This window comes from Hemicordylus capensis, chromosome 2 (genome assembly GCF_027244095.1).
Source record: "Hemicordylus capensis ecotype Gifberg chromosome 2, rHemCap1.1.pri, whole genome shotgun sequence".
Taxonomy (NCBI): Eukaryota; Metazoa; Chordata; class Lepidosauria; order Squamata; family Cordylidae; genus Hemicordylus; species Hemicordylus capensis.
The window spans coordinates 393541077-393559090 of NC_069658.1; the positions used below are offsets into that span (position 1 = coordinate 393541077).

Genomic DNA, 18014 nt, shown 5'->3' on the forward strand with positions numbered 1-18014 from the left:
GGCCAAAGAGAGCATTTGGATTCTTCCCACAGTTTCAAAAGAACTTTCTAGCACCTCTAGCTGGAGGTGGCTGTCAGTACTCACTACAACAGCCTTCAACAATGCACTGCAGGCAGCAGTGAGAAATTAACTGTACCAACCCAATTTTCAGTTTGGAATTTAGTACTTTGAAGATCCCTTCCAATGAAACCTGAAGAGCCGTCAGGCTATATAACCTACGGAAATAGGGCACGGAGTGCCTAGCTGTCCTGATGATTAAAAGTTGCACTGAGAATAGCATTATGGATTGCGATCCTATTGAACGGTGGGATCCTTCCCTCTTTAATTACAGACTGCGGTCCCATCCAACCCTTGTTAAGTCAGTAGAATTCTTCCCAGGAATCAGACCAAGCTTTCCCCAAGTCCCACTCTGATGAAAAGGATCAGAAAAAGGCCATTGCGTGATGAGAACGTCTCCTTCTGCACAGTACCAAGGGGGCAGTGCAGAACATTTGACTTCAGGCCAAAGCTCCACACGGGTCTAATAAACAATTAGGGAGCTACACTCCGGGTCAGTGGGAGTTGCCACTGGCTCCTGGGCCCTGCAATGAAGAACGCTGCTCTCTGGCTCTCCAGCAACTCCAATGCTTTCCTTAGTCCTCTTGGGCAACTGGGAACAGGCACTTGCTACAGAGAGCTTTTCACGCCATTTTCAGGGGACACACTGTACCTGTGAAGGGGCTGGAGTTGTCCGAGCTGGCCTGCTGCAAATACTTCGTGGCATAGGGCATCAAGGTGTTGGAGGGGAGGAAGTATCCAGTCAGGAGTTTCAGGAGCTGCCAACCATAACGGCAGCTGGCCCTGCAGGATGGAGAGAAGGACAGGGCACAGACTAGAGCAGTGTAACTCAATGTTTTTGGAGTCATGGACTGCTACATTCTTCGTGTCCAGTTTCCCGGACCAGCAGTTAGTATAGGGGTCACCCCCCCAAACCCCCCCAAACAATTTTGGGCTGGCAGGGTCCACCACCAGGAGCTATCCAGAGCTCATTTCCAGCCAGCCCTCGTTGCCGGATAATGTTCATTGGAGGAAGCTAAATTAACGTTATCCAACAACGAGGGCTGCCTGCCTAGAAATGAGCTCCGGAGAGCTGGCCCAGGCCCCGCCCCACTACATGTGCCGGACTGATACCCAACAGCTCACGGACCGGCACCAGTCTGCGGACTGGTGGTGGAGAAACGCTGGACTAGAGCCTTGTTTATAGCACTGAACAGAGCAGGATCACACACAAAATCCAGCTTCTGCTGGACTGACGGGGGAGAGAAAGAGAGGAAGGCTGAGGAGAAAGAACAATGAAAGTTGGAGGGAAAGAAAGTGGAAATGAGTGCTCTCAAAGTTGTGAAGGATAGACATTTGAAAGGACATTTATTATTTGTGTCTAAGGGACTCTGTGTTCCTGCTTTGTTCAGAATCAATGCATCTTCCCAAGAAACAGCAAAGAGGCTAGAACAGACAAAGCCCCCACCCAGCAGCTGCTGCCTCTTCTCAGGTGTTGTATGTGTGTTTAATACAAAGTTCTCATAGAAGCCCACAGCCTTCAGAGGCAAAGAAACACTTGCGTTGCTCATAAGAAGCAGTCCCAGCCTTATTGCAGCAAGGCAGTCAAAGGGAGATGCAAAAGTGTCAGCAGGGTCCAGGTGCCAGAAGACACAAGAGCCATGCTCCACAGATGATTCACTCCTGACCTTGCCATAATAATGTAACCATTTTCATTTACAGTTGCAGCCCTTGGGTGAAGAGCACACAAAGCAACCTGGGTTACTGAAGGGGGCTAAGTCTATACGTGATGTGCTAAAGCACATAACAGTGCATGGCACACTCTCTAGAGAGCTGAGTAGCTTTGAGAGGGAGCAATTTAGACTTGAAAAGCAGCTGAAAGAAGAAGGTTCTTAACCCTTTCCATATCATCTGCTTCTCAACTAAAAATGCTTTGGTTTTTAAAGGGTTTTTTTTTTTTTTTTTGTATTTTAAATGGTTTTAATCATGTTAATGTGTGAATGGTTTTTATATTTATTATTTATTTAAAATATTTCTATACCACCCAAAACTTGCTCTGGGCAGTTTACAATTAAAATCATTTAAAAGATTAAAAACATTTAAAACCCAGTATAAAAATTACTGAAAACTATAAATCTAATTAAAAGCCTGGGTGAATAAAAAGGTAGGGTTGCACATTTTGTATTTTTTCTGTTTTGATTTCTACCAAATCTGAATCAACCCCATGTTACTTTTTGTCTGAAATTAAGCCTTCCAAATCACCCTAGTTTTGTTTTGTATCCGAATTAATCAGAATCCAAATCTGAATTAATTCAGATTAAAAAATGGGTCACATAGTCAAAAGAGTGGGTGGGGGTTACAGTGCCCAATGAGTGGAAGCTACCACAAAAATTTCAAAGGAATTGGGAAAACTGCTGATTTTTGGTGAATTTTTGAAGTTTGCCCGTCTTTCAGATTTTCCCCATAGGGTATGATGGAGGTTTCAGGAAAAGTACAGCTTCATGTGGAGTGGGGGGCAAGGGGTGGCCCAGAGTGGAGTGTGGTCGGTAGTAGTGACCAGTTGGTACAAGGAAGCTACCACAATTTTTTCAGAGGAATTTGGCAAAGGGCTGACTTTTAAAGAATTAATGAAGTTACGCGTCTTTCAGATTTTCCTCATAGGGTATAATGGAGGTTCCTGCTGTCCCATAACTCAATTTGAGGGGCACTGGGGTGGCCCAGAGCAAGTGGTGGTGTAGTGCACATAGGGTGCCACCCACCCACATGGGTTGCCAACCCATGAAGTACAGGGTTTTGTTGTTCTAGAGGTGTTCTGAGAGTAGATTCTCTAGTAGCATATGAGAGTGGATTCATGGTTTTTCATTAAAAATCTCATTTGCTACCAGAGAATCTAAACTTAACACCTCAGAAGCAACAAAGCCCAGTACCTCAATGCGTTAGCAATCCAGGGGGGTGGCTGGCACCCTCTGTGCACTACACCACCACTCTCTTCGGGCCATCCCAGTGCCCCCCAGGTGGAGTTATGGGGCTGCTGAAACCTCCATTATTCCCTATGGGGGAAAATCTTAAAGACATGTAAACCTCAAAAATTCCTAAGAAATCAGCCCTTTGCCCTATTTGGAATCTGGGTGCACCACCCTTGGGGCACTGCCACCTAACCCACTGTTTTGCCCCTAAAGCCCCACATAAACAAGTTGAAAGAGTGAAGAGAATGATGAACAATGACGACACTTGATTTTTTGGCACAGTTATTTGAGAATTTTGCAGTGGGTGGGACCCTGTCCCTGTGGCACTAGCACAGCAGCACAACCCATTTGTGGATTCAAGCAATCTTTCAATAACAGCACTCTCTCCCCATGGAACAGTGACCACAGGTCACTTGAGATAGCAAGACAGACCAATGAACTGCCTTGGTACTATGGAACAGCTTCAAATGTTCATTTAACTGAAGTGGAGTGAGACATAGCCCAAACAAATCAGCCTACTGTTCAGAATTGTTGAGATTTATCATCACTGCATTTAAGAAAGTGCAAAACCATGGATTATGGTTACAAGAAAGAGAGAAGCAACTAAGATTCCTGGGGATGTCAATAGATTGACAGGGATATTCCCCCCCGCTCCTTTTGTCTCCTGTAGTCCCATGTGGATGACCTGTCCGTACAATGGCAAAAGTTGTGAACCACTGGCTTAGACATCATGTCCCACTAAATTACATTGTGGCCTAAATTACATTAGACTGCTCAAATTGGGCAACAAAACTTAGACACCACTATAACTCATAAGAAGAAGGGGGGGGGGGGAATCAGAAGAAAAACAAAATAGCTCTTCAAAAGACCCCTGAAGAAGTCAAGAGAGTCTTGCTAAACCGTTGGAAAGAAAAACCTATGTAATTTCAGAACTTTCCTAACCAGCTTCTCAAAAAGCTTCTCCACACAATTTATACCATGGCTTTTAGCAAGAGCTTCGGAATTGCATTGAGCTCCGAAAGATATTTGGGTATTTCTGTCTCAAAATGCTGTCTTCCAAATCTCTTTGCAAGGTCAGTTTGCATTTCAATCACACTGAATACAACACATACTTAACTAAACCGTTCATGCTCAACAGCTTTTTGCATATCTTATCTTCTGCTAATCACTCAGTGCCTCCCCTGGAGTGGAGAGAGTCCAAGAAGTCAATTTCAATTGCAATGCTTTCCCAAAGAACAAAGCATTCTGTCCGAAACACAGTCATTTCGATTTGGAAACAAAAATCTCTGTTTTTTTAATTCTTGATTTTGTTTTGGTTACAAAACCTCTGAAATTGCCATTTTCGGGCACAAAACATTTTGTACCCGAATTGAAATGCACAAGCCTATAAGAGAACGTCTTCTTCGTTATGAACCCCATCACCCATTGAGATCATCAGGAGAGGTCCGTCTGCATTTGCCACCAGCTCATCTGGTGGCCACTCAGGGACGGGCCTTCTCCGTTGCTGCCTCGAGGCTCTGGAATGTGCTCCCTGGTGAAATAAGACCCTACCCATCTCTGACAGCTTTTAAAAGGTCCTTAAAAACACATCTGTTCACCCAGGCTTTTAACTGATACTGTTTTGATTGTTTTTAATGTTGTTTTAGAGCATTGTTTTAAAAAAATTTAAATTGTTGTTTTAAATTTTTTTGTTTTTAACTAATGTTTTAATGCTGTTTTTATCTGTTGTGAATGGCCCAGAGATATAAGTTTTGGGCGGCATAGAAATATGTTAAATAAATAAACAAACAAACAAACAAACAAACAAATAAATAAATAAAGGGTCTTCAGTGCCTTTTAAAGAGTTGCCACAGATCGAGAGGATCTTTTTTCAACAGGAGGCTCTTATTCCAAAGTCCAGGGGCTGCAATGGAGGTCTATTCCTGAGTAGCCGCTGGATGAGTTGGCGGCAGCCGCAGGCGAACCTCTCCAGATGATCTTAGCAGGCAGTGGGGCTCATGGTGAAGAAAATGTTCTCTTAAATACCCAGGGCCTAAGCTGTTTAGGGTATAGGTAATGACTAGCACCTTGTATTTTGCCCGGGAACGCATCGGTAGCCAGTGCAATTCCTTCAACACAGGAGTAATATGGTCTCTCCTAGATGACCCAGAGACCAACCTGGCTGCCACGTTCTGAACCAACTGCAGTTTCCAGACTATGTACAAAGGCAGCCCCACATAGAATGCATTGCAGTAATCCAGCCTAGAGGTTACCAACGGATGTACCACTGTTTTGAGGTCGTTCATCTCAAGAAATGGACGCAGCTGGCATATCAGCTGAAGTTGATAAAAAGCACCTCTGGCCACTGCCAACTCGGGACACCAGGGAGAGCTTCAGATCCAGAAGCACCCCCAGACTGCATACCTGTTCCTTCTGGGGGAGTGTGACCCCATCCAGAACTGGCAGATTGAAATCATCTCCAGAGTTTCAACCTTGCACAATAAGTACCTCTGTCTTATCTGGATTTAGCCTCAGTTTGTTATCCCTCATCCAGCCCATTACTGCCTCCAGGCAGGCGTTTAGGGAGGTTATGCCTTCTCCTGATAATGTGGACATGGAGAAATAGATTTGGGATCATCAGCATATTGATAACACCTTGCACCAAATCTCCTGATGATCTCTCCCAGCGGTTTCATGTAGATGTTAAACAACATTGGAGACAATACGGAGCCCTGAGGGACACCATACGGAAGTTCAGATTTTGAAGAACAACAGTCTCCAAGGGACACCATCTGGAATCTACCTGTGAGGTAGGAGCAGAATCACTGCAACGCAGTGCCTCCCACCCCCAATCGCCTCAGACGTTCCAGAAGGATACTAAGGTCAATAGTATTGAAAGCCGCCAAGAGATCCAAAAGGACCAACAGGGTCACACTCCCTCTGCCAAATCCCAATTGGAGATCATCCATCAGGCCAACCAAGGCAATCTCCAACCCATAGCCCACCCAAAAGCCAGTTTGAAATGGGTCTAGATAATCAGTTTCCTCCAAGACCACCTGGAGCTGGGAGGCCACCACCTTCTCAATCACCATGCCCAACCATGGAAGATTGGAGACAGACCTGTAATTATTTAACTCTGAGGGATCCAAGGCAGGCTTCTTCAGAAGCAGTCTAATGACTGCCTTCTTAAGACAAGGAGGTATCCTGCTCTCCCTCAGAGAAGCATTTATAATCTCTACCAGGCCCTCTACAACAGCCTCCCTGCCAGATAGTATAAACCATGTTGGGCAAGAATCAAGAGGGCAGTTGGTAGGCTGCACCATTCTAAGCAGCTTGTCCACTTCTTCAGGAGTCACAAACTGAAACTGATCCAGGATCATCACTTAAGAGGAGCTGCTGGACACCTCGGCATCACACTCTGTAACAATTGTGGAGTTTTAATCTAAGTCAGCCCAAATATGAGGGATTTTGTCCACAAAGAATTCATTAAAAATATCACAGCGAGAAACTGTTAGTTCTAAGTACTGATTCAAGGGGGAAGGGGTGCACATTAGCCCCTTCATAACCCTGAACAACTCCGCTGGACGTGAACTTGCGGATGCGATATAGGAGGAAAAGAATCGCTTCTTTGCTGCACGTATTGCCTGAGTATAGATCTTCAAATGTTCTCTATGTAACAATCTGTCGTATTCGAGTCGAGTCTTCCTCCACTTGCACTCTAGTCATCTACCTCGCTGCTTCAGCCCCCGTAGTTCTTCCGTATACCAAGGGGCCAGTTTAGAAGCGAGCCAGAAATGATGCTTAGGAGGGATCATGTCCACTGCCCTGGTGAGTTGATTATTCAAGTTCTCCACCAGAGTGTCGACAGGATCACCAGCAGAGCCAACATTAAATCCCTCCAAGGCTTCTTGGAATCCTATTAGATCCAGTAACCTTCTCAGGTGGACCATCCTAATGGGTCCCCTGCCCCTGCGAAGTTGAGATGTGGCCATGAGTCCAACCTTAACCAGATGGTGGTCCATCCATGACAAAGGGGAAATCACAGGAGTCTCCACACACAGAACACCACCCTGTTCAGAGTGAAAGACCAGATCAAGCATGTGACCAGCAATATGTGTCAGTCCCGAGACCACCTGGGATAGGCCCATAGTTGTCATGGCTGCTATGAACTCCTGAGCCGTCCAGTAAAAATTGGTCCCAGAGTGAACACTGAAGTCCCCCCGCACCACAAGACTGGGAGACTCCAATGCCAAGCCCAAGACCAAGTTTGTCAGCTCAGTAGGGACTCTGATGGGCAGCAGGGCAATCAGTGCATCAACACAAGTCCCAGTCTATCCCTGGTCCCCAAACTTAGGTACACACATTCAATATGGTCAGACACTTCAACAGGGATCCTGGTCAGGGAGAGGTTACACTTATAGACCACAGTCACTCCACCTCCCCGCCCACATCCCCTCCCCTGCTCCTCAACAGAGTACCCTGGAGGAAGAAGCCGGGACCAGACTGGGCCACCAGCCTTCCCCAACCACGTCTCCATAATACATACCAGATCGGCCCCTTCATCCAGAATCAAATCATGGATTATTTCAATTTTATTCTGGACTGACCTGGCATTACAAAGAAGCAAGACGAGGCTCTATGGGTGGTTAGCATTTCTATCCACGGTCGAAGAGCTGGCAGAACAGCCAGAAGGGGAGACAGCAATTAAATTTTTGATTTCCCTTCCCCTGCAACGGCCTGCTGACCTGTCAACGTTACTTCTTCTGTTCCCCACCACCACTGGAATAGCTGCTCCATAATCAGTGGATACACCCCCTGTCTTCCCATTTCCAGACAGACCCAGACATATTAAAACTCAACTCACCCAAGATTTCAAAAAGAAGCCCAATTATAATACCCACTCTCCTCCAGACACCCATGAGGGATCTTAAGTCAAACAGCCTGGTCCTCACCCTCATTATCCCCCAAGTGGCTCCCCCAAAGGGGCAACCCCACACACTCCGCACATGTTACACAGAGGCAGCAGCCCCACAGGGGAAGCAGGAGCAGGCAGGTACAGCAGAAGGATCCCACAGCATCCACCTGGTCTCTCACCCCAGGCAGCAGTGGATGAGAAGCAGATGGACTCTCCCTCTCCTCTGCTTTGGCTTCTAGCAACCTGAAGTCACAGGCAGCGCTCCTATAAAGCCCAAAGCTGGGCAGGTGACCCAAGGAACTGCTGAGTCACTCAGGAGCTGGTCCCAATCCTGCACACACTCCCCACAGAGGCAGGAGGCAGCGGCTCACTCAGCCATAAAGCTCACTAGGTGCCCTTGGGCTAGTCACCATCTCTTCGTCTAACCTATCTCACAGGGTTGTTATGAAGATCAATTTAAAATAGAACTACCAGATAACAACTACGACTACTTATTTACTCTCACCCACATGCTGGCTGTTTCCAGAGCCTCAGCACCAGTCTCCTCCTAGCTACCACCACACTTCTGGGACCCATCAGTGACCCCTTTCTCCCATCCCTGCTTTCCTTCCATTAGCTGTCTCTCCCCATTAAAAGAAACAGAAGTGCCCAGCAAAATAAATCCATGCATAACCTATCCGCACCTCTACTTGTCACATGCATCTAGATGAAAAGGTCTAGGCCTTTCTGTCTGGGCCTTGTTAGCCACAATTCTATGAATGTGCAGAACACTGTCCACCTTGCCTCTAGAAGAGGCTAACCTCCACAGCCATTTTAGACTGGCACCCCACTCATGTTCCTCTGTATCATGTGCCCCAGTCCTTCCATTTCAGTCCTCCCACCCTAGCTGTACTTACGGTCTGGGATTCTGGGTGATCTGCTTGATGACCTGACAGTAAACTTCATCTTGAATATCCTTCTTCTTTTTGCACAGCTGTTTCCCAGGCAGGGAAATTGAGAGAGAGAGAAAGGAGGTAAATGGCAGAACCAATCAGCTTGCACAGAGTAGGAGCCCGCAGCCCTGTTTCCTACCCGAGACTCTTGAATGAGACTGGATAACATGGGTCAGCAGGAGGATGTCATGGTCATCCCCTATCTGTGGAAGGACGGCTGAAGTGGATGAATGAGAGGCAGGCTTTCTGCAATGGACTCCAATTTGCCACCACTTCCCTTGAAGCAGCCATGAGTAGATTGTTACTGCTACTACTATAGACTGCCTGCCATCCTTCCGGAGATCCAGTGTCATCCAGGAGGGATTGTGGCATCCCCTCCCCAGTTTGACTCTTCAGTTCCCATTCCAGTCACCCCCACCACCACCACTCACCCAGGTCCACCAACTAAAGAGCCACACACCTGGAGAATTTCAAAGATGTAATCCACCTCATTTTGTCCCTTGAGGCCCGGCTGGTCTCCCATGAGCCTCATCAGAGCTACAAGACAGAAGTTAATATTAATTATGGCTTCTATTCCTGGACTGAGAAGGTAAGATACAAACAAAATTATTAGGGTTGAATTTGAACGCACTGGGAGCAGGAACGCACTGGGGGAAAGTGCCCTTTCCCCAGTACCAGCAAGTGCAGACAACCGAAGAGGCAAATGGCTTTATAGTGATAGGTTTTCAATATTGACTGGCTCCATTAGGAAGAAGCACATGGCTCTTAGAAGTATAAATGCCCCTTGCCTTTCTGTATTGCTCTGGTAATACAGTTCCCATCATTCCCCAATGCCTGGCCAAAGGGATCAACAACACATACTCATAAAACTTTTTGTGGCCAGTTCATTCATCTCGCCAAAAGAGGAGAACAGGAGCGGTTCCTGGATCGGTACCTGTGAGGTCAGAATACAGGAAGTAAACGAGAGAGCAGTGTGGGGCAGAACTTAAGGGGGTGAGCTAGAGACCTCTATCCTCTCAGCACAGCGTGAAGGTGGGCCTGGCAGAGGCACACAAACCCACTGATTATATGAGCATTAGTGGAACAGCATGGAAAGCTTCAGCATCCTATATAATAAAAGGCTAAGTGAGTGGCCATGGCTTTGGAACGTTGGGGATCTGCGTCCCTGCCTCCCTGGGCTGTTCTGGGCCTGCGCAAAGCGCAGGCCCAGAAGAGCCCAAGGGACACAGGACTGCAGACACCAGTGTCCCACAGCCACGGGCGGCCATTAGCCGGTGTATGGCGGCGGGGGAAAGTGGCCGAGGCACGGCGAGAGGAGGCCGAGGCAACCAGAAGCGGCCGCCCTGAAAAAGGCGAGGGCAATGGCAGCGGGGGAAGACCAAGACGGGGGACAGGGAAGCTGGGTGAGGTGGCGGCGAAGCCGCCAACGAGGCCCCCGCCCGCTCACAGCCGTCGCCCCCGCCTGCTCACCCGCCCTCCCAGCTGCCCAAAATCACCTTCCCCGCTCCCCCCCAAAAAAAGATTAAGGGCCAAAATGGCCCATGAGAAGGTCGCCGCCCCCGCCTATCACCCTCCCGCCCACCCAGCTGCCGAAGACCACCTTACCCGCTCCAGCCCGAGGGAAAAGAGAGGAGCTCACAAGCAGAGCTCCTCTCTGTGCTAAGTCACTGCTCAAACTGCCGCTATGGACGCAAAGGACGCCTATTGCGTCCATTGCGACAGTATGGGCAGCAGCTTAACACAGAGAGTAGCTCTGTTCCCGAGTTCCTCTCTTCTCCTTCGGGCTGGAGCGGGTAAGGTGGGCTCCGGCAGCTGGGTGCGCGGGAGGGCGATAGGCGGGGGCAGCCACCTTCTCATGGGCCATTTTGGCCGTTATTCATCCACACACACACACCCCAAAAGTATAAGCAAAATAAGGAAGAACAAAAACAGAGACAACAACAACAACAAAAACAAAAAGAGAGAGGGGACAAGGGGGGAAAAAAGAGACAGAAACAGAGAGAGAGAGACAGAAAAGACGGGATAGAAAGCTAGCGCCCGTTATCATAACGGGCTTAAAAATACTAGTTGACCTCTAAAGGTAAGGCTCTTCCATCACAGGGGAGTTTGGCTCCTAGGGGCAGGTGGGGCAGCACCCTCGCACCTTCAAGCACCCCCAGAAAGCATACAATCATTTCCCTCCCCTGCTCTCTCTCTCCCCCGCAATCTTATCAGACTTTCTTTGCCTCCTCTGTTTCTCTGCTTCCTGGTTTTGTTCCTTAAAGTGGATGTTAAATTTCCATGACATGCCAGCAGAGGGCCTCATTTTTTCTGGCTGGCTCAGCTCCGTTTTACTCCCATTCAGTTTTCTGAAGCTGAGCTTTGGGAGGCCACGGCTCAAAACGGGATAACTTCTATCAGCCGTCTTTCAACTATTCACGGCCCAAGAGACAAAGAAGAGGATGGAGGTGCCCAGAGAGTATTCCCTCTCCCTCTGATTTACCTTAGTATGCTGAACCAAGATAGCTGGGTTCTTCTGTTCAGCGCTCATCCCATTCCATCCCAGCCTAGCAGACACAGAAAGTTAGGATCAGGGGCGTAACTACTATTAGGCAAGGGGAGGCGGCTGCCTGGTGGCCCCCACGCCTCGAGGGGCCCCCCAGAGGCAAGTCACATGACTATATATTGTGAAGTGTGTGTGTGTGCGCATCAGCGAGGGGCCCATTTTAAAATTTTGTCTCTGGGCCCACTCCAGCCTTGTTACGCCCCTGGTTAGGATATTACCAAATAAATTAAGAATGCAGGTACAGGTGGCCCTTGTTATCCGCGGAACCCAGATTTATAGTTTTGCATATCCACAATTGGGTCTTGGGGACCCATTTTTATTATCCACAGATAGAAAAATAGGTGAAATTTGCCTATCGGTGGTTTTGAGTGGCTGGAAATGAACCAGAAATCCGATGTCATTTCCGGCTGCTATAGGCGAGAACGGAACCCCCATGAATAACAAGGGCCACCTGTCTAAGAGATGCCCCACACCTCTAGCTAACAGTAATTCCTAAGATCTAGGCCACGGGTCACTGCTGATCTCTAAAACCTTAACCAAAAATAACAGAGAAATGCTTAAGAACTGGAGGCTTCTTTGAAGTTTTCCACTGTGCCCTAGGGATGTGCACGAACATGGGGCTGGTTCCAAGTTTGACGGCGGGTGGGGGGAGAGATGGCTTTAAGGGCGGGAGTGGGTGCACTACCCCCCGCCCCACACACACCGTGTTTCCCCTGCCAGCGTGCAAGTATGTAAGAGCCCGTCAGGGCAGTAGTGTACCTTCCTGCTGTCCCGAGCCACCATTTACATCCGGTGACATCCGGTAAATGGTGGCACAGGGCAGCAGGGAGGTACGCTGCCACCCTGATGGGCTCTTACGTACTCGTGCGCCGGCAGGGGAAACATGGCGGGGGTGTGTGTAAGTGCACCCACCCCGCCCTTTAAGCCGCCACCACCCCCACCACCGAACTGGCCCTCACCAGTTCCGTGCACATCCCTACTGTGCCCCACTTGTACAGCTCAAGAGACAATCACTTTCTAGTTTGAAGTTAACATTTTAATGTGGAAAAACAGCTTGCAGTTTTAGTATGTTATTGCAGTGGAAGCCTCCCAGAAATCTTCACTGGCCAACATCCTAACGCTGTGTGTGCGCAGCCAACAAAGGCACATATACAGTGACAGTGACTCATTCTAAGGTGCAAGGGGTTCGCAATTTTGCCAATCTGCTCTTCCCCTGGGAGCACTCTCTGCAGTGTGAAATTATGTCCCAGAAGATCAGACAGCCCTCAGGGACATAATTTCACATTGCTTGAAGCATTTCTGGGGAAGGGGAGGTTGGCAAAAATCACACACACCACTGTGCACCCCCCCACACACACACACTTCAGAAGCGGGACTACTATAGCTGTGTGCATGCCTTTTTGGCTGCATGCATGCGTTAGAGTGTGCCCTTGGTTCTCCAGAATAAATGCATGGCATGAAGGGAAACGGGAAGCCTTACTAGGAAGTGGATAAGTGCTGCTAGGCCTGTGAATACCTCATATCACTGAGACATGTATCAAGTAAGACACTAGTACTTATACAATAGCTGCCTCATGGAAGCTCACTTGAAGGCTTCTCTCCATGGGAGCTTTAGACGGGAAAAAACCCTTACTTGAGCTAGTCTGGATAAGTCAGTCATCTAAGTCCAAAACTGTGTCTAGGGAAAACAGAGGAAGTTGACACACTACACTGGCAGCATCTTTGTTGCAGAATGATTGGTTGATTGATTGATTGATTGATTGATTGATTGATTGAATGAAATAATAATGTGCCCTGCTCAGAGTCTGTCAAGGAAATGGTGGGTTTCAAAGGAATTATCAAGCCTTTCCTCTTGTCTGGATAACACTTGCTCTACGGTGTTTGTCAAAGGTAATTGAAATTCTCCTGCCAAACACGTATCCTTCCTCTTATGACCCACCCACCCCAATACCTCTGAAGTGGGAAACTCTTTAATTCTAGATCTGGTAATCTATAAGGATCTTGTTGAAAACTCCATTGTACCAACTATAAAGTGGATTCTAGTTTCCAAGGCAGTATTGTCACTGCTCTTCTGATGGTGGTTGTCTTGCTAGCATTTGCTGATTTTGGTTAGATCTCAAGGAAAGTTGATTGGTTAAGCCTGCCAAAAGCAAAACTCCTCTCTCCCTTGCATGCCTTGGACGGAGCTGTACAACTTCAGCCCTCCAGCTGTTTGGGGGCTAAAGCTTCCATCATCCCCAGCCACAGTAGCCAATAGGGATGATGGGAGTTGTAGTCCAATATCTGCAAGAGGGTCAAAGTTGTGCAGTCCTGGCCTAGGAAGATTCTTCTCAATGAAAGGGGTGGGGGGAGATCTGTCCCATTCAGGGAGATATTCAGGCATGGCTTCATGCTTCAGGATATACAAAGAGCGAATCTGCTTCAGAGTAGATTCGCAGCTGTTTAAATTTGGGTGATTAGATGGGCCGTTCACAGAGGGTCAGTTCTTGTCAGCATTTCCTGTGGATCTTGTTCCTGGGTGCCTTCCTACAGCTTGCTCCGGGTTTTTTCTCCAACCAATCACATCCCAGAGGAGGCAGCGAGAGACCTTTTTGTTGTCGTTAGTTTGACAGCTAGTTGCGGAAGACCAGCGAGACAAGTTGCCAAGCTGCTGGATCAAACAACAGAATGCTTAATCTGAACCGGCCGAATCTGACCCAAATCTTTGCTGGTTTTTATAATGAACTTGCCTTTGTGTCTGCCTTCATCACATCATGTTCCCCCACCCCAGACCATTTAAGAGGCCATGGAAGTTTAAAGTAGAAATCATTGCTTTCTCTCTGTGATGAAGAAAAATGCAGCCTCATGGAATAAGCTCAGGTTACATCAAACCTGTAGTCTCCATTGTTAAGTTCCAGGCATCCTCCAACAACATCTGTATATGTAAAGCCTATGTTCCTATGGTGACCAGGCTTCCGTAAGACGAAGCCAGAGACTCATATATGAATTAAAAGTAGCCAAAAGACTGGAGTAGCAGCATTAGCAAGGCTTGACTTTAACTTAGGAATTCCTCCCTTCCTCTCCCCTTCTGGACTCCCTCCACAGAATTTCACCAATCTGCCACAACCCCACCCCCGCCAGCGCTCACAAATGCAAATCACTCCAGAGTAGACCATACCCAACACAGCTGTCAAACTCCCTTTCATTTAGCCTTGCAAAAGTGCGGGTTTTGAAAACAGCCAAATTACTGGCAATGGCCTCTCCACACATTGTGGGAGAAGTGGCAGGGCATACCAGAAAGCTTGGTTTAAAAAAAGAAAAACAGCTGTCGCAAATAGAGGATTTTTTTACCCGTGACGTAATTCGGGCCAAGCTAGAATGTGCAGCAGTAATTTGGGGGAAAGCAGAATCGGGTGTGTACTGGTCCCTGATAGCTCGCAGGGACTTCGGGGTAAATCTATCTGATATGTGGACTTGCACACTGTTCCCTCTAAGGCATGCACACGTGCGTGCACTCATATGTTTTTGGATGTCAGCTCCGTTCTTTTTAGATCCTGCTCATGCTGAATCAGGAAGGCCCTATTCTGAACACAGGTGCATACACACTGCCTTGATACTGCCACCCAGAACCAAACTTATTCCACACAGAGATTTTAAAAAATTAGAGCGACCACTGGACTTGCACCCTCCATTCCGGAGGGGATGTGAGCTAAAAGCCATGTGTGTAAAAGTCCCAGGGAATCTCTGTTCATTTGTCACTGAAAGATCCAGCAGTGTATTTCTCAGTTTAGCGCCCTTAGTACCAGTTCAGCACCAGTCAGAAAAAGTTAGAAGTAACTTTTTCAAACTTGAAATGTATAATAAAATTTGTTGCAAAATTTACAAAAGGCAGAGGAAAGTATCTATACCACTGTGGTTATAGTTAACAAAAACTACAAAAATCAAAACAACAAAGGTCTAGAGATTCACAAAACTCACCAAAAGGGGTTGTAGTAACAGTATGCAAAGAATGATTTCATGACAGAACATAAGGAAAAGAAGGGGGCTCCACACATGGTAAGGAATTTGGATGAATTTTGGGATTTTGGCGAGAATTCAAGTGGGATGAGACACAGTATGTAGCACAGAGCCAGTCAAATTAAACATACACTTTTATTTTGAAGGAATGCACTTGTGGCTCAGTAAGGACCGGGGAAAGGAGAGAAAACTATGGAGCCCTAACATTTTTTCCCCAAGTGAGATTCCTGCCAGCTGTACTCGAGGAATAAGTTCATAAATAGCCTATATCTTCCATGTCTTATCAAACCACTGCTGCTTGGAAGGGTGGTTCCAAATTGTCTTGCTGCACATAATTTTGCACAGTGTATGGTTGTTTAAGGTAGCATTTGTGCAGACAACAAGGATTACCATGTTCAGATTGAAGTAGCAAAGCTTTGGGGGGCACATGTGACCTGAAGTGAAGAAGTTCTTGGCAGAAGGCAGCAACTAGGTAGCAAAACCTTTGCAGTAAAGGTTATTCCTACAAAAGATGGACACAGTGCCTATTTGGTTGTATCCTTTCTAACAGAGCTGGCTGCAGTTCAAATATTCCAGGTGGAGTCTTGCAGAGGTCCTGTACCACCAGCTGAGAACTTTATATGATGCATCTTTTTTGTTTGCGTTGACTGACAAGGTAGCGAATGAACAGACTGCTAGTCACTGTCTTCCAAACTCTTGCCCACGTCCTCCACCTCCTTAATGACCTCTTTCACAAGGGTTGCTTGGAAGATATGGCTGAATAGGATATCCTTTGCTGATACAGAGGCCGTTTCTAAGAAGGTCTCAAAGAAGTGAGTGAGTGCTTGGTTGTCAGTTTGACACGGAGTTGGTTAAGAAAGCGCCTTGTTTGCATGTAGTGGTATAGACGGCGAGTAGCAGACTCAGGTTTCTTCAGGTTATCTGCGTAGGAAAGAGGGTTCTAGAAGTATTTTTATTTTTTTATTTTCTTTATCAGTTGCCTGTTCTGTTCACTGCATTTCTACTTCTCTGTGCAGCAATAAAAATAATGTATGTGTTTTAAAAGCCCTAGTGTGATACTGCAAGCTGAAAGTGCTCTCCCCACATGCCTAACTGCTCCGAAACATTACTGGCCTAAGAGAAGTGGGTATAGAGAAGGGGGGGGTAGTAAAAGACTTTGCCAAAGAAATACTCTCCTCAGAAATCCATCCACAGGCTGCTCTTACTTGGGAGTGGGATAACACAATATAAAGGAACTGGTCACACCTAATGAAACCCTGAGGCACAGGCCAGAGGAGTACATTTGGGGGGAACATGCAAGACCTTATCGTAAAAGGGGATGGGTAAACCTCAGCTGTACCATGACAAGAATGCTGTAATGTGGTTGCTGTACAATGGATAAGATCACATCATCTGGAAATTCCCAAACAATGGATTGTCTGAAAATCTCCATATGATTAATATAGCTGCCACGTGGAGCAGTCTTCCTTCCACATGATGGCTGTAATTGTAAGAAAACATGGTGATCCACAGGTCACAAGCAAACAAGAGCTGTGGTTCACAATACAACAAGTTTAGGAATCTCTGGTATGTATTACTCACGTCGTATGGGCTTCCCGGAAGTGTCCTGCAGCAAACTCCGCCATAGTGTAGTGGCAGATATCAGGAGTCAGGGTGCTGGTGGCAGTTGTACCAGTGACTTCTGACTCTTGCTCAGTGACAGAATTCTGAAGAGATGGAAAAACAAACCTCAGATGAATTTTACCAGAGACATGTAGGGTTCTGTCCCCCAGTATCCAAGTTGCCCTCTCTAGAATGGCCTACCATACATCCCTCTTCCAACAACAACAAAGATATAGTCTCTCTCCCTGCTTTGTATGCTTTTCCCCAGCAGGTCTCTTTCTGGCCAGTTCCAGAAGGTATCGACTTCCTGCACCTGCAGCCCTATTGGCCTTGAGGGGCATTAGCAGTAGAGATAGCAAGCTGGAGGACCTTTTCAATACCTCTCTCAGATCCACTGGCTCTTCTACCTGTCAGATAATCTCTCATGAGAGTTACCGAGGAAGCTCTTGGCATCCTCCTCAGTCTGTCTCACCTCCTTGCTGATGATTCTCATTTGTGTGTTTCTCCTCAGGCTCTTCCGGACCTCTTCCTGTCTGTTCACATGGAGGCCGAGGTGACTGGGAGCTGCCACAGGCTGCACCATGCTAGAAGGGAAAAGGCCACAGCGACCACCAATGGAACCGAACTGCCAGCCTGTAGGAAAAGATGCAGGAGCTCACATTAAAACATCAGATTATGGCCATACAAGGCTTCCCTTTCATACCCATTTCTCACCAAAGTGTCTCTGCAGCATTATTTTCTCAGGATGTGCTCACACATAGGTTTTGGATGGAATTGTGTCTGGGTATACTGATGTACCAAAAAACCTCTTGTTGTGTATTGAGTGAGCCTGGCTTCCTCTCATGTTTGAAATGCCAATAATAGATCTCCCAATCAGCAAATCAAACACTGATTCAGTCAGTTATCATGCCCCTCCCCCCAGTACAGATGGGCTGACTTTTAAAACACTTTTAAAAGTGTAGTGTGTTAGTTCATGCAATTGAACATTGGTTCCTTGCCTCCTTTTGAAAAACTTCCTAAAGTTGAAAAACTGCTCCAGAAAG

General features: G+C 47.1%; 1 protein-coding gene and 1 long non-coding RNA gene across 3 annotated transcripts in view; one reads left to right on the forward strand and one right to left on the reverse strand.

Moving 5' to 3' along the window:
• Positions 1-18014, reverse strand: part of MYO15B (myosin XVB) — a 123006-nt gene that overhangs the window by 29762 nt on the left and 75230 nt on the right. For both annotated transcript variants that reach the window (XM_053301461.1, XM_053301463.1), the window contains 7 exons: positions 17444-17604; positions 16951-17075; positions 11311-11374; positions 9690-9762; positions 9289-9365; positions 8793-8869; positions 710-840 (listed from right to left, as the gene is read on the reverse strand). In XM_053301461.1, coding sequence (XP_053157436.1) covers positions 710-840; positions 8793-8869; positions 9289-9365; positions 9690-9762; positions 11311-11374; positions 16951-17075; positions 17444-17604 — 708 coding nt within the window. The remainder of the gene's footprint in view (positions 1-709; positions 841-8792; positions 8870-9288; positions 9366-9689; positions 9763-11310; positions 11375-16950; positions 17076-17443; positions 17605-18014) is intronic.
• Positions 1-18014, forward strand: part of LOC128347198 (uncharacterized) — a 31528-nt gene that overhangs the window by 7890 nt on the left and 5624 nt on the right. The window contains exon 2 of the long non-coding RNA XR_008317440.1: positions 17483-17606. This is a non-coding gene — a long non-coding RNA (uncharacterized LOC128347198). The remainder of the gene's footprint in view (positions 1-17482; positions 17607-18014) is intronic.